General features: G+C 54.4%; 1 protein-coding gene across 2 annotated transcripts in view; it reads left to right on the top strand.

Moving 5' to 3' along the window:
- Positions 1-15,777, top strand: part of WDR19 (WD repeat domain 19) — a 601,305-nt gene that overhangs the window by 436,851 nt on the left and 148,677 nt on the right. For both annotated transcript variants that reach the window (XM_069202086.1, XM_069202080.1), the window contains exon 31: positions 13,286-13,410. In XM_069202086.1, coding sequence (XP_069058187.1) covers positions 13,286-13,410 — 125 coding nt within the window. The remainder of the gene's footprint in view (positions 1-13,285; positions 13,411-15,777) is intronic.

Here is a 15,777-nt window from a genome sequence, read left to right as displayed (position 1 = left end):
ATTACAGGCAACACATTTTCAGTGTCTAGAAGCCAGGCTCTCTAGAAGTAGCTTTGGATGAGCAGCCAAGGCTTATCTAGGAGACATGCACAGCTCAAGCAAAACCACTGTAGTCACACAGCACCTACGCACATGAAAGAAAACACTCAGTTATACAAAATAAAGGTACTTTATTTTTGAAACACAATACCATAAAATGCTAGAAGGGCAACCATCCAGTAGGATGTAAGTAATACACTAAGGGGGTGATTCTAACCCTGGCGGTCGGTGATAAAGCGGCGGCCAACCCGCCAACAGGCCGGCGGTCCAAAAAATGGAATTCTGACCCTGGCGGGAACCGCCAACACAGCCCGCCACATTAACACTCCGACCGCCACCGCGGTACAGACAAACAGCGCGGCGGTCACCGCCAACAGGCAGGCGGCAGACAATGTACCGCCCACAGTATCACAACTCACCAATCCGCCACCTTTTCCGGGGCGGGAGCCCCGCCAATAAAAACACGGCGGAAACAGACTACGGACGGGAAAACGCTCACCAAAACACACTCCACGAGTACGGAGGACAGCATGGAACCCGAATTAAACATCCTACCTGCACTCGTCTACCTGCTCATCTACCACGAGTACGAACTCCGGCGCAGACGACAACGGTGAGTACTGCACCTACGACACACGGGAGGGGGGAGGACGAAAGGTTACGGGCACACACATATGCGACCCCCACCCCCCAAACTATGTACACACCAATGCAGAGCAACAATGCACAGTGACACCACCCAAACCCCCCTGAAAAATGCAAAGACATAATTAAATTTTGAACCAAATCTTTATATAAAAAATAGACTCTGAGACGTATCGGCAACTATGCAAAATATCCCTAACAAAATAATACTATACACACTGCCATGGCGAACCGAGGCAATTGGTCCGCTACATCCAAGTCAAATGGAACAGTCCGTGGGCTACAGTGTAGCGACACAAGGGCAAAGCCCACACAGGAGACCTGAGTCCTTTGGAGAGAACACTGCAGGGGCATCTGATGAAAATACTACAGGCACCTCAGGGGGAAGGGAAGGGGGGGGCACCACAGCCACATGAGTCCACGACGCAAGATCCACGAAGGGGCCACCATGCCCACTGTGCCATCCTGGGGAGTGCAAAGCCACAGTCTCTCAAGTCTCACAAGTGGGTGGCTTGCCCACTGTACCATCCTGGTGAGTGCAAAGCCAGAGTCTCTCAAGTCTCTACAGTGGGTGGCTTGCCCACTGTACCATCCTGGGGAGTGCAAAGCCACAGTCTCTCAAGTCTCACAAGTGGGTGGCTTGCCCACTGTACCATCCTGGGGAGTGCAAAGCCACAGTCTCTCAAGTCTCTACAGTGGGTGGCTTGCCCACTGTACCATCCTGGGGAGTGCAAAGCCACAGTCTCTCAAGTCTCACAAGTGGGTGGCTTGCCCACTGTACCATCCTGGGGAGTGCAAAGCCACAGTCTCTCAAGTCTCTACAGTGGGTGGGTTGCCCACTCTGCCATCCTGGAGAGTGCAAAGCCACAGTCTCTCAAGTCTCACAAGTGGGTGGCTTGCCCACTGTACCATCCTGGGGAGTGCAAAGCCACAGTCTCTCAAGTCTCACAAGTGGGTGGGTTGCCCACTCTGCCATCCTGGGGAGTGCAAAGCCACAGTCTCTCAAGTCTCTACAGTGGGTGGCTTGCCCACTCTGCCATCCTGGGGAGTGCAAAGCCACAGTGTCTCAAGTCTCTACAGTGGGTGGCTTGCCCACTCTGCCATCCTGGGGAGTGCAAAGCCACAGTCTCTCAAGTGGATAACAGTCTCCACTGGTCAAGGAGGAGGCATGGGGGGCACAGTGAACCATAAACAGTGCTTGAGACGGCGGGGCCCAGCGGAGCGGTGCTTGAGACGGCGGGGCCCAGCGGAGCGGTGCTTGAGATGAAGGGGCCCAGCGGAGCGGTGCTTGAGACGGCGGGGCCCAGCGGAGCGGTGCTTGAGACGAAGGGGCCCAGCGGAGCGGTGCTTGAGACGGCGAGGCCCAGCGGAGCGGTGCTTGAGACGGCGGGGCCCAGCGGAGCGGTGCTTGAGACGGCGGGGCCCAGCGGAGCGGTGCTTGAGACGGCGGGGCCCAGCGGAGCGGTGCTTGAGACGGCGGGGCCCAGCGGAGCGGTGCTTGAGATGAAGGGGCCCAGCGGAGCGGTGCTTGAGACGGCGGGGCCCAGCGGAGCGGTGCTTGAGATGAAGGGGCCCAGCGGAGCGGTGCTTGAGACGGCGGGGCCCAGCGGTGCTTGAGATGAAGGGGCCCAGCAGAGCGGTGCTTGAGATGAAGGGGCCCAGCGGAGCGGTGCTTGAGACGGCGGGGCCCAGCGGAGCGGTGCTTGAGACGGCGGGGCCCAGCGGAGCGGTGCTTGAGATGAAGGGGCCCAGCGGAGCGGTGCTTGAGACGGCGGGGCCCAGCGGAGCGGTGCTTGAGACGGCGGGGCCCAGCGGAGCGGTGCTTGAGACGGCGGGGCCCAGCGGAGCGGTGCTTGAGACGGCGGGGCCCAGCGGAGCGGTGCTTGAGACGGCGGGGCCCAGCGGAGCGGTGCTTGAGACGGCGGGGCCCAGCGGAGCGGTGCTTGAGACGGCGGGGCCCAGCGGAGCGGTGCTTGAGACGGCGGGGCCCAGCGGAGCGGTGCTTGAGATGAAGGGGCCCAGCGGAGCGGTGCTTGAGACGGCGGGGCCCAGCGGAGCGGTGCTTGAGACGGCGGGGCCCAGCGGAGCGGTGCTTGAGATGAAGGGGCCCAGCGGAGCGGTGCTTGAGACGGCGGGGCCCAGCGGAGCGGTGCTTGAGACGGCGGGGCCCAGCGGAGCGGTGCTTGAGACGGCGGGGCCCAGCGGAGCGGTGCTTGAGACGGCGGGGCCCAGCGGTGCTTGAGATGAAGGGGCCCAGCAGAGCGGTGCTTGAGACGGCGGGGCCCAGCGGAGCGGTGCTTGAGACGGCGGGGCCCAGCGGAGCGGTGCTTGAGACGGCGGGGCCCAGCGGAGCGGTGCTTGAGATGAAGGGGCCCAGCGGAGCGGTGCTTGAGACGGCGGGGCCCAGCGGAGCGGTGCTTGAGACGGCGGGGCCCAGCGGAGCGGTGCTTGAGACGGCGGGGCCCAGCGGAGCGGTGCTTGAGACGGCGGGGCCCAGCGGAGCGGTGCTTGAGACGGCGGGGCCCAGCGGAGCGTGCTTGAGATGAAGGGGCCCAGCGGAGCGGTGCTTGAGACGGCGGGGCCCAGCGGAGCGGTGCTTGAGATGAAGGGGCCCAGCGGAGCGGTGCTTGAGACGGCGGGGCCCAGCGGAGCGGTGCTTGAGACGGCGGGGCCCAGCGGAGCGGTGCTTGAGACGAAGGGGCCCAGCGGCGCGGTGCTAGACAGGAAGGGCCCAGCGGAGCAGTGCTCTTCTGCACGGCGGGCCCTGTTCAGCGGTGCTCTTCTGCACGGCGGGCCCTGTTCAGCGGTGCCTATCTTCACAGCGGGCCCTGTTCAGCGGTGCTCTTCTGCACGGCGGGCCCTGTTCAGCGGTGCCTATCTTCACAGCGGGCCCTGTTCAGCGGTGCTCTTCTGCACGGCGGGCCCTGTTCAGCGGTGCTCTTCTGCACGGCGGGCCCTGTTCAGCGGTGCTCTTCTGCACGGCGGGCCCTGTTCAGCGGTGCCTATCTTCACAGCGGGCCCTGTTCAGCGGTGCACATCCAGTAGGTTCAAGGGAGCCAGACCTGGCCTGGACTCCGTGCTCAGACGCTCTCCGGCCGTGATGTTCCTGGGCCCTTCGGTGACGGAGTCCTGGGCCCTTTGGTGTCCTCCTTTACAGCTGGGATGTGGCATGTGGGGCCCACCTGCTCCGCGCTCCTGCTGGCTGACGTCTCCGCCCTGCTGCCCTTACGCTCCTTAGATGGGGCCCTCGGGCCCTTGCCTCCCCTAGACGTTGTGGCTGGTGAAGTGGGCGAACTCTGCTCCTTGGGGGCAGCCGTGTCAGTCTTCGCACGGCGGCCCTTGTGTTTCCTGGTCCTCTTGCCGGGGGGGGGGGCTGGATGTGTCCTTGCTGCTGATGGAGGTGTCACTGCTGGCAAAGGGTAGGCTCCAGAACCCATGCACAACAGTGACACCCGAAGTTGGGCTGGTGGTGGCTGTGGTGCTCTTGGGACTCTTTGCAGATGGAGGGGGTAGGTCATCGGAGGGGAAGAGGTCAAGATTAGCCAGGAAAAGCTTTTTAGGGCCAAGGTAAAAGGTAGAAGTGGAGATGGAAGTGGAGGAAGAGGATGTGGTTGTAGGAGAGTCAGGTGTGCTGTCATTGGGTAAAGGTGCAGGTGCTGTAGGCTGTTGTGAGGTGGATGTCTGTTGGGTGGGTGTCTGCCTGCGTTTGTGTGTCTTGGAAGGGGTGGTGACAGACACAGTGGGAGAGGACACAGGGGACGTGTAAATGGCAGTGGGGGTGGTGACTGCACGCGTGCGGACTGTACAGGAGGGTGTGGTGGTGATGGTAGCACTGGCTGATGTTGGTGTGCATGCAGGTGTGAGTGGAGACGTCACAGGGAGGGAGGAGGGAGACGAGGAGGAGGGGGACACAGGGGTGGTAGTGACTGTTGGGATGTCTGCATCTGTGTGTTGCTTGGGTGAGTGTTTGTGGGATCTGTGGTGCTTGTGTCTGGATGAGCTGCCCTTGGGTGTTGAGGTGTGTGCAGGCTGGTCTGATGGTGTGGCTGGGATAGGCTGAGGAACAGGAGACAGAGACAGGCTGGAGGCAGTCAGAAGAGGGAGGCTGGAAACAGGGACAATGGCTGCCGTCAGTGCTGAGGCCAGAGCATTGAACGATCGTTGATGGGCAGCATGACCCGAATGAATGCCCTCCAGGTAGGCATTGCTCCGATGCACCTCCCTTTCTACCCCCTGGATGGCATTCAAAAGGGTAGTCTGCCCAACAATGAGTGTCCTGAGGAGATCAATGACCTCCTCACTGAGGGCAGCAGGGGTAACAGGGGCAGGGGCTGAGGTGCCTGGGGCGAAGGAGACGCCCGCCTTCCTGGGTGAGCGGGCACGGAGCGTAGGCTGAGGGGCTGCTGGGAGGGCGGGGCTGGTGCGCTGGGTGGCGGCTGTACCTGTAGAGGCGGGGGGCCCGGATGTTGCTGCCACTGCTAGGGAGCTCCCATCCGAGGACGTGTCGCTGTCGCTGCTCTCACCAGCGGTCCCCGTCGTGGTGCTCCCCTCGCCCTCCGGCTCACTTGGGTCCTCGGTGTCTGTTCCTGTGCCCACCGGGGCCTTGTGGCTTGCAGCTCCCTCGTGCTCCGATGCCAAATCTTCTCCGCCTGATGATGCTAATGTACACATGCACAAGAAGATGAAGAAGAAGGGTGGGGGGAGAAAGAGAAGACCTGGTTGAGTGCATGCAATGTCAACACCGTTGGCGGAGACGACAGACACAGGAGCCGCATGCACTAAGCCGCGCATTCGGGGCACACTACTCAGTACTTCTGACTCGGACAACAGGTCAGGAGACGACAAGCGCGCACATGTTTGAGGCTGGACCATCAATAGCTGGACTTGTCACCCTAGGTGGGGGCCGGGAGCACAGGGCCATGCCTAAGGGAGAGGACTACACTACAGAAAGCGCCCTGGCCTAATGTCACCCCCAACCCTCCTCCCCCACCCAGACGCCTCCACTGCGCAGAAAGATAGCTGAATGTGCTGATACTCACCCCCTTGTGTCTGCTGTGATGCTCTCAAGCGCCCATCCAATTCAGGGTAGGCCACCGCCAGGATCCGGGACATCAGGGGGGTCAGGGTACGACTGGCACCCCTCCTAGGTTGGGAGGCCATCCCCAGCAGTGACTCGGCGGTCTTCCTGGTTCCGCGGCGGATGTCCTCCCACCTCTTGCGGCAGTGGGTGCCCCGTCTGACGTGGACCCCCAGGGCCCTGACTTCCTTGGCGATGGCACGCCAAATCCCGACTTTCTGATGGGCGCTGACCTATGTGACATGTACAGGGTGGGAAGGAAACAATCATCAACTTACTGCATGTTACATGTGATTGGCCCCCCCTCCCCAACTTTGCAATATAGCACATGCTCTCATCTGTCGTGCGTTGCACTCCTCTTTCGCCCCCCACCCCACCAACTTACATCCACCCCACTCCACACAGGCATCGCCCATTCCATGTGCACCCGGTGTACTCACCTGTTGGTCTGGAGGACCGTAGAGTAACGCATACTGGGGGAGGACCCCATCCACGAGCTTCTCCAACTCTTCAGACGTGAAGGCAGGGGCCCTTTCCCCAGTCGCAGCAGCCATTGTCACTTCCAGACCGAGTTCACAGCAGCACTTGCAGTATAGGTCCTCTCCTGTGGATGATCAGGTCTCGAGTGATTAAGCAGATAGAAAATGGCGGTCACACCCGCGGCGGTGCGTACCGCGACCGCTGGCGCACATCGTCATTGGCTCCTGAAACCCATAGGCTTCAATGTTATCCAGTGCGGCTCCGTATAGCGGTCTTCGACCGCCTACCGCCACGGTGTGCTCCGCCAGCGCAGTGACCTCACATCCCATTGTCCCACTTCACAGGTCAGGCAGCCGCCATTTCAAGGGCCCACATGGCATAATCTCTACTGCGACACACAGGCCTAGGCCTGGCATTGCCACACATACACGCCTTTCAATACCTAGATAACCGTGTGCCATGCAAGCAGTGGTGAACGTACCAGTGATTATCTTGACTCTGTGCTCCATGTTGTCCTTCCTAGGCACCGTCCGCTGGGATTTGCGAGGAGAAGGATGAATCCTCGCGTGTACCGACCGCTGGTGGACCTGTCGACAATGGAAGAACGCCACATCATACTACGATACCGACTTGACCGTGCCCCCATCCATGAACTGTGTGCCCAGCTGGAGCCAGCCCTGATGTCCCCCATCCGCCAACCCACAGGAATTCCCCCTCTGGTGCAGGTGCTGTCAGTCCTCCATTTTCTTGCAAGTGGCTCATTCCAGACAACAGTGGCCATGTCATCTGGAATGTCTCAGCCAATGTTTTCAAAGGTTTTGTCTAGAGTGTTGTCTGCCCTGACGAAACACATGCGGAGTTACATTATATTCCCAGAGGAGGTTGATTTGCCCACTGTGAAGGGTGATTTTTATGCCCTTGGACATATTCCCAACATAATTGGTGCCATTGATGGGACCCATGTAGCCTTAGTCCCCCCAAAAGACGATGAGCAGGTGTACAGAAACAGGAAGAGTTACCATTCTATGAACGTCCAGGTGGTCTGTTTGGCTGACCAGTACATCTCCCATGTGAATGCAATGTTCCCTGGTTCAGTGCATGACGCGTATGTGATGCGTAATAGCAGCATCCCTTTTGTGATGGAACAGCTACAGAGACAATGTGTGTGGCTAATAGGTGACTCTGGTTACCCCAACCTGCCTTGGCTATTGACCCCAGTGAGGAATCCCCGGACCAGGGCTGAGGAACGGTACAATGAGGCCCATGGGCGAACTAGGAGGATCATAGAAAGGACCTTTGGGGTTCTGAAGGCCAGGTTTAGGTGTCTGCATATGACAGGGGGATCCCTGATGTACTCACCAAAGAAGGTGTGCCAGATCATCGTGGCCTGCTGTATGCTTCACAATCTGGCATTGCGACGTCAGGTGCCTTTCCTGCAGGAGGATGGTCCAGATGGTGGTGTTGAAGCAGCTGTAGAGCCTGTGGAGAGTGAAGAGGAGGAAGACTCAGAGGACGACCCAGACAACAGGGACAGAGTTATCCAACAGTATTTTCAGTAGCACACAGGTAAGAATCACACACGCCATTTTAATTTTCCTGACTGCCTCGTTTTTCTCAACTTTGTCTATGACCCCCCAGTTATTTGAAACTGATGTTTGATTCTCCCTTCCCTTTTCAGTGCTGTATGACCCACTGCGTGACTTCTGCTTGGTTAGCCCATGGACTAATGCTTATTGATCTCGGTATGTGTTCAGCACAAAGTTTACAGAACATAATTGATCGGTAATGTGTTTTACATTTGTAAATAATACAGCCTGACTCCAGCATGATTTCGGTGCATTGAGTGATTTATTTTTGGTGCTAGATAATGGTACATGATATTCACACGGTGATGGGTGGGGGTGGAGTAATGTCCATGGCAGAGTCCAGTTCTCAGTCTCACAGGTGCATTGTCCATATGCCTGTGGAAGGATGGAGCAGGGGCAGTTCAAGGTTGGACAGGGTGGCAATGTGGGACAGTGGGATGACTTCAGGGGGTATCTCATGCTGGCGGGGGTCTTGACATCCTACTCTGTCTTTTGGATCTCAGGCTCCTCTTGCGGGGTGGTTGTTCTTCAGCAGGAGGTGGGGTTCTGGTGGCCTGTCGTTGTGGTGGGGCCTCCTGTCCACTAGCGCCGGCGGAGGTGGTAGGCTGTTCCTGGTCCGGGCTAGTGACAGGGGCCCTGTGTGGTGCCACATGGTCCCGCAACGTGTCTTCTATCCGGTGGAGGGCCTGGACTAGGCTCCCCATGGCGGTAGAGATGTGGGTGAGATGATTGTTGAACCCCATGTAGCGTTCCTCCTGCTGTGCCTGGATCTCCTGGAACCTGGCCAGTACCGTCGCCATCGTCTCTTGTGAGCGGTGGTAGGCTGCCATGATGGTGGTGAGGGCCTCTTGGAGAGTCGGTTCCCTGGGCCTCTCCTCCCCCCCCCTGTCGCACAGCAGCCCTCCGAGTTGCCCTGTTTCCCCCGGACTCTGTCCCCTGGACGGTGTGCCCACTACCACTGCCCCCAGGTCCCTGTTGTTGTGGGGGTGGTGGGTTAGCCTGGGGGCCCTGTAGTGGCAGACACACCGCTGATTGACCTGTCCTAGAGACAGAGCCATGGGCCCGCTGGGTGGGAGCTGTGCTGTTGTTCCCAGAGGGGGTTGGGTCTGCTGTGGCCTGTGTGTGGGGAACCGACTGTCCAGAGGTCCCCGATGGTCCGGGCTGGTCGTCAGGTTCCACGTCGACAGAGCTGCTGTCATCACTGGGTGCCTCTTCCGGGGGGGGGATGGACATTTCTGGACCCTCCTGGTCGGTGTGTTGGCGTTCGGGTCCTGCATGGGGTAAGAGAGTATGGTTATTGTTTCTGTGTGTGCTATTGTGTGCGATTTATGGGTGCCCTTGTCCCCCAGTGCTGTCATTCCCTTGGGGGAGGTGTTGTGGGGGTGTTGGGGGTGGGGGGTATGTGCAGTGGTCATGCTTAGGTGATGGGTGTCCATAGTTTGTGGTGGCATGCAGGGGTTGGTGTTGGGTGGGTTGTGCTGGGGAGACATTCTCAGGGAGGATGTGTGATGGGGGGTTGGGGGTGAGGGTGGTGGTGGGGGTTGGCATGCTGGGGGGGGGGGGTGAAGTAGTTGAGATTGTACTTACCAGAGTCCATTCCTCCGTGTACTCCAGCAAGGCCATCAGGATGCAGGATGTTTAGTACCTCTTGCTCCCATGCTGTGAATTCGGGTGGTGTGGGTGGGGGTCCCCCGCCAGTCTTCTGCACTGCGATGTTGTGTCGCGAGACCATCGAGCGCACCTTTCCCCGTAAGTCGTTCCAACGTTTGCGGATGTCCTCTCGATTTCTGGGATGCTGTCCCACCGCGTTGACCCTGTCCACGATCCGCTGCCATAGCTCCGCCTTCCTGGCTATAGTGGTGTGCTGCACCTGTGAGCCGAAGAGCTGGGGTTCGACTCTTATGATCTCCTCCACCATGACCCGGAGTTCTTGGTCCGAAAAGCGTGGGTGCCTTTGGGGTGCCATGGGGTGGTGTGGATGAGGTGTGGGGTGGTGTATATGGTGAAGAGTGTGTTGGTGTGTGGTGCTTTGTGCTTCTATGTGGTGTGTGTGATGGTGTAGTGTGCCTCTGTGTGATGTAGCTCTCTATTGTGTGATGTGTCTCTCTCTCCTTCGTCTATGATCTTCGGTCGTAGGGGTTTGTGGGTGATGTGGGTGTGTGTTTTATAGTTGGTTGGATGTGTGGGAGTGTTGTTTGTATGTGTGTCAGGTGTGTGTATTTCAAATTGTCCAATGTGGCTGTGTTTTGGAGCTGTGTGTGTATTTTGAGCGCGGCGGTGTGTACCGCCAATGGATTACCGCGGTTGAAAGACCGCCACGTGGATTCGTGGGTCAGAATGGCATGGGCGTGTTTGTGTTGGCGTGACGGTGGAGGTTTGGTCATCTCCAGTTTTCCGCGGCCCGCTGATGTGGCGGCCTTCCTTGGATGTCGGGATTTTGGCGGTCCCGCCGTTGTGGGTCAGAATGACCATGCCGGTTTACCACGGCCGCGGCGGTAGAATGGCGGACTTCTGACCGGCGGTAAGGGCCTTTTACCGCCGAGGTCAGAATGACCCCCTAAATATATATACTAGTAAACAGTTATAGGCATAGAAAAGGTTAGAAAACAGTGCAAATGTGGATAACCAATAGTGACCCTAGGGGGAGCCCAAACCATATACTAAAAAAATGGAATGCAAACAGAGGACCCCCACCTAGCTAAGTGGAATGTGTAGAGGGGAGCTGGGAGTACTAGAAAACCACAGAGGTAAGTAACACAGGACCCCCCAGCGACCAGGAAAGCAGGAGTAAATCACTGGAATTTCCCCAAACTACCCAAAAGGAGGAAAAAGAAGAAAAGAAGATACCCAGACGACTGCAAGAAACCAGTGGTGGATTCCTAGAGAAGAAGACCTGTGGAGAGAGGGGACCAAATCCAAAAGTCACAGTGGAGTCCTGGAGGAGTAGGAGCTACTACCCACCCAGCTGTACTTGCAGGAGTTGGTCGACGGTGAGGAAGAACTGGTCAGCACTGCAGCCGGAGAAGAGTTCCTGATGGATGCAGAAGATGTCCCATGTCTGGAATGAAGATTGCTGAAGGGTGTTGGTGCAGGAATTCCTCCAATAAGCCTTGGCAAAGGAAAATTTGCAGTTAGTGGACAAGTGGTGCTGCCGGGAATCAGCAAGGCCCAGGAACTCAACCCAGGAAGGGGAGTCAGAGGGTGCCCTCAGCATCAGAGAGAGCCCACAGGAGCAGAGGCAGCATCCACAGGTGTCCTACAGGACAGGGACACAGAAGTCACAGAAGAAGCCCACGCAGCACTACAGGAAGGGATCGCAGAGGGCTATGTGTTACAGGAAGGAGTGCTGGGGACTGAAGCTACATGTCTTCTGAAGATCCCTTGGAGGAGGTGCAAACAAGCCTTGGCAGCTGCAAGAGACGCAGTGCACGGGGGTACTGTCCTGCGTGGGAAGGCAAGGGCTTACCTCCACCAAAGTTGGACAGCTGGCTAAGAGGACTACTACGGACCACCACCCGGGATGCACAATCCACGCAGCTGAGCATGAGAGGCCATGCAGCAGGTCGTCATTGCAGCAGGTGCCTCCGGATGTAGGGGAGTGACTCCTTTACTCCTAGGAATATTCCTTCTTTCTTCTAGTGCAGACTGAAGACATGCCGCCCTCTGTGGATGCACAGCCGGTGGAAATGTTGCAGTTGCTGGCAGGAGCCCTGGAAACAATGTTGCAGAAGAGATCTTCTTCTTGGAGGCAGCTTGTCTGATCCTGGAGGTTCCAGTCCCTGTTCCGGAGGCCAGAAGTCGAAGTAGAGGTTGCAGAGGAGTCCTGCTGGAATCTTGCAAGCTGAATCTGATAACCCACCTCAGAGAGAGACCCTAAATAGCCCTGAAAGGGGGATTGGCCTCCTAGCCAGGTAAGCACCTATCAGGAGGGGGGCTCCAATGTCACCTGCCTGGCCACTCAGATGCTCCCAGAGTTCCCTACCAACCTTGGAAACAAGTTGGCAAAACCCAGGGACCATGTGGAGGAGCTCTGAGCTCCACCCCGTGGGTTGTGATGGACAGGGTAGTGGTTACTCCCCTTTCCATTGTCCTGTTTTGCGCCAGAGCTGGGACTGGTGGTCCCTAAGCCGGTGTGGACTGATGTATGCACGGAGGGCACCAAATGTGCCCTTCAAAGCACACCAGTGGCTTGGGGAGTCTAACCTCTTAAGCCAGTCACACCTATTTCAAAAGGGAGAGGGTGTTACCTCCCTCTCCCAAAGGAAATCCTTTGTTCTGCCTTACTGGGCTTGATTAGATCAAACAGCAGGAGGGCAGAAACCTGTCTGAGGGATAGCAGCAGCTTGGGCTGCCTGGAAAACCCTGTAAGATGGGTGGTAGCAATGCTGGAAGTCCTCTAAGGAGCCCCCAGAGAGCATGGAATCCTACTTCCAATACTTGCAACAGCATTGGGGTATGATTCTGACATGTTTGATACCAAACATGCCCAGGTTCGGAGTTACCATTATGTAGCTGGACATAGGTAGTGACCTATGTCCAGTACATGCGTAAAATGACGTCCCCGCACTCACGAAATCCAGGAAACTGGAACGGGAGTTTGTGAGGGCACCTCTGCTAGTGGAGGGGTGCCCTCACTCACAGGTACCTGCACCCTGCCCTCTGGGCTGAGAGGGTCTACCATAGGGGTAAATTATAGTGACCTGGTGCAGTGACCTGTAGTGAAAACGGGTGCACGCACCCGTTTCACGCAGACTGCAATTGCCTGCCTGCAGAACCCTTTGTATGGGCTCGCTATGGGTGGCAGAATAACTGCTGCAGCAAATGATCCCCTGGTATTCCAATGCCCTGGGTACCATATACTAGGGACTGACATGGGGAGACCAGTATGCCAGTTGTGGGAGGAAAAAGGCACAGTTACCAAGTTAGAAGGGAGAGAGCATAATAACTGGGGCCCTGGTTAACGGGATCCCAGTGAACACAGTCAAACACACTGACAATAGGCAGAAAATGGGGGTAACCATGCCAAGAAAGAGGTCAATTTCCTGGGAGCAAATGTCAGACTTCACGCAATATGTATCACAGGGATGCCTTTCTGGTATTCTAGCAGTACTTTGTGGTACCACTAGGCATATTTGGAGCCATCAAGAGCACTTTCTACAGTTCTCAATGCACCTTTATGAACAGTAGAATATTTATTGGAGGCCTGATGTCGCTGCACAAGAATCTTCTTTGACATCAGTGTAGATGTCAATGAATATAGTCTGTGTGGGTGGTCAGGTCATAACACGATACACAAAGTCAACTTTACACTCTTCTGCTTTACGATAGATGAGCACTTAGGATAGATTATTTCAAGTGTGACTTGACCAGAGTATGATAGCTATGTACTTCCTGGAGTGTACAAATGGAGTCCCAATAGCATGCAAGTTAAATTTCTGATTTTCTGTTGCCATTTTAGGAAATTATCGGAATGCTCATGATGTGCTTTTCAGTATGTATACAGAATTGAGAACACAGAAAATCAAAATTCCTTCAGAGATGGCGACAAACTTGATGATTTTGCACAGCTACATTCTAGTGAAGGTAATGAATTGGAAATTATTCCATCTTTTTAATCTTTAATGCTAAAATATGCTCACTCCGTAAAAGTTTAATTTCCTTCTGGACCTAAATTGTAGAGAACGATATGCGGTATGTTTCCATGTAGGCCTGTTTTTTCGTTTTCATTCAATAAGCAGCTCAGGTTTTCTATTGATAGTCTCCCAAAAGCCTCAGGTGACTGCGTGAAAATAGTCGTAGAAAAGATCAAGCAAAAGAGTGGTCTCTTTAGTTTAGGTTAACAGTTTTTGCTTTGTCACGTTTGCTACATTGGAACCTTTGTAGTAGTAGTTTACAATCACTGATTTTATTTCATTTATTGTTTTGGGCAGGCAGTGGACCATGTTTGGATTGATTTATATTCATTCTGCTGAGTAGAATATGTGACATCAGGAATGACCTCTTGCTTTGATGAGCCAGTCATAACAAGAAAGGTTTTGATTCCTGTAATGTCAGAGCATGATTTACTTTTGATCTTTTGTAATGACTTTCACATTGGGAGAACCCTTTATTTTTCAACTGGGTGGAAAAGTGATATTTCAGATACTTAAATGTATATTTAGTCTGTAGAGGTGGATCCTCTTGGTGGTAGATTCTAGAATGGCTAGCATTTTCTTTTGCTTCTGCAGGTCTTGATTCCTCTGAATCCTTATTTCCTTCACATAGTTACTCACAAAGCTAGAGTTTCCTAAACAATATTTAGAGTTCCAAAGGTGGTGTAGGTTTCTGTGTTGTAGGATGAACTTGCAGATCTGATGTCCCAAAGCAATTAATAACTTTGCAGCTGTTATTTATTTACACACTCATTTATATTGCCCCAGTAATCAGGAAATCGTGTAGTATCAGAATAACCGCAAAAAATATATAGCTCTGCGAATGTATAGTGTTTGAGAAATAGCTCATTCACAAACACAAATTGTGGATCTGTGTGTCTTTCACAGCCATAATGTAGCACATAATAGAACTAATGCTGCTTGCGATACTTCTAGTATTTAGGCAGAAGATAAGTGAATGGCACTGACATTGACCCCAGAGATGACCACAGGCTGAAAGCAGGTGGTAACCTAATGTACTGCAAGCAAAACACAACAATTGCAAGTGACAATGCATGCAGAAGCAGCACACTTCAGGATGCAGCAATCAAAATAACATCGCAAGCAATACGTTTTTTACAGAGCTCTTCCTACTGATGTCTGCCATTTCTACATGCTGTAAGTACCAGGTGGATCTTTTATCCAGTGTAATGGTACTCAGTCCATTAGTCTTGGAAGGATTGTAGACTGAATCTGCTTTACCAGGATACAACCTTTGGACCTGCTACTCACCTCTTTCAGCTGTGACATTTCAGCTCAATGAGCAATCCACTCAGCTTGACCTGCTAACATTCCAACTCCTCTGTGGATGTACCAGTGCAGACTCTGCTAATCCAGCATCACTCCCAATCAGATATTGTTGCCATTTCTCTTTTTTTATATATTTAAAACAATAACTAATTAACCATCATCAACAACATCACAGTGTTCACTTCTATGATAGTCCAATGTTCTTTGCCAGCTTGAAGTTGTGTGCTTCCCCTTACTGAGATTTACATATGTTGCATCCATTTGTTTATTGACTGCTGGGATACCAGAGAGCTCTCAGCCTTTCAGTGTCCCGTACTAACCCCTCTATCAGTTGGCATACATTCTACACATGTTGGCATTGCATCAGGATGACGTTGAGCCAAATATTAGAATAAGAACAATACTCCAACTCCTCTGGCCACCCAGCACTGTACTCAAATGCTTCCTACCATTTGCGTTTGACATTGCCCAACCCATCATCCTACAGATGCTGATGCAGGTAATGCCTATACAAGCATGTAGATTGTGCACCATATTTGCGAAGGACAGACAGATCATTCATGCTTCCAATGTACCCGGTATTGGAGGGTCCCATTGACACTACTCATATGCAGCTTTTGCCCCTAGGGGCTAGAAACAGGTCTCCTGCAACAGGAAGAATGCAGGTCTATCCTTCATACGTATGTATATGTGAATCCCATGATCTTTAAAAGACTCGAGGAATCTCTGCTGCATCTGCTTTTCAGGTGTTAAAAGGAAGCACTACCCAAGGAGAATATGGATCACACATGTGACGTTCGCACACAATGCTCCGCCATATAACTGACTGACTTTAAACAAAAACAAAGCACCTGCAAGGCAACTATTGATGTTTCTAACTGTAGACCTGCAGGAATATTGGGTTTAACAGAGAAATGTAGTACTATTGGTGTGTTCTATGCAAATACAAACATACCTGCACCCATACAGTACAGGTGCATTCATCAAAGTAAATGGCACTCTACCCCCT

Source organism: Pleurodeles waltl, chromosome 1_2 (assembly GCF_031143425.1).
Source record: "Pleurodeles waltl isolate 20211129_DDA chromosome 1_2, aPleWal1.hap1.20221129, whole genome shotgun sequence".
NCBI lineage: Eukaryota > Metazoa > Chordata > Amphibia > Caudata > Salamandridae > Pleurodeles > Pleurodeles waltl.
The sequence above is the reverse complement of the archived record's forward strand: the minus strand, read 5'-3'. Positions and strand labels throughout refer to the sequence as shown.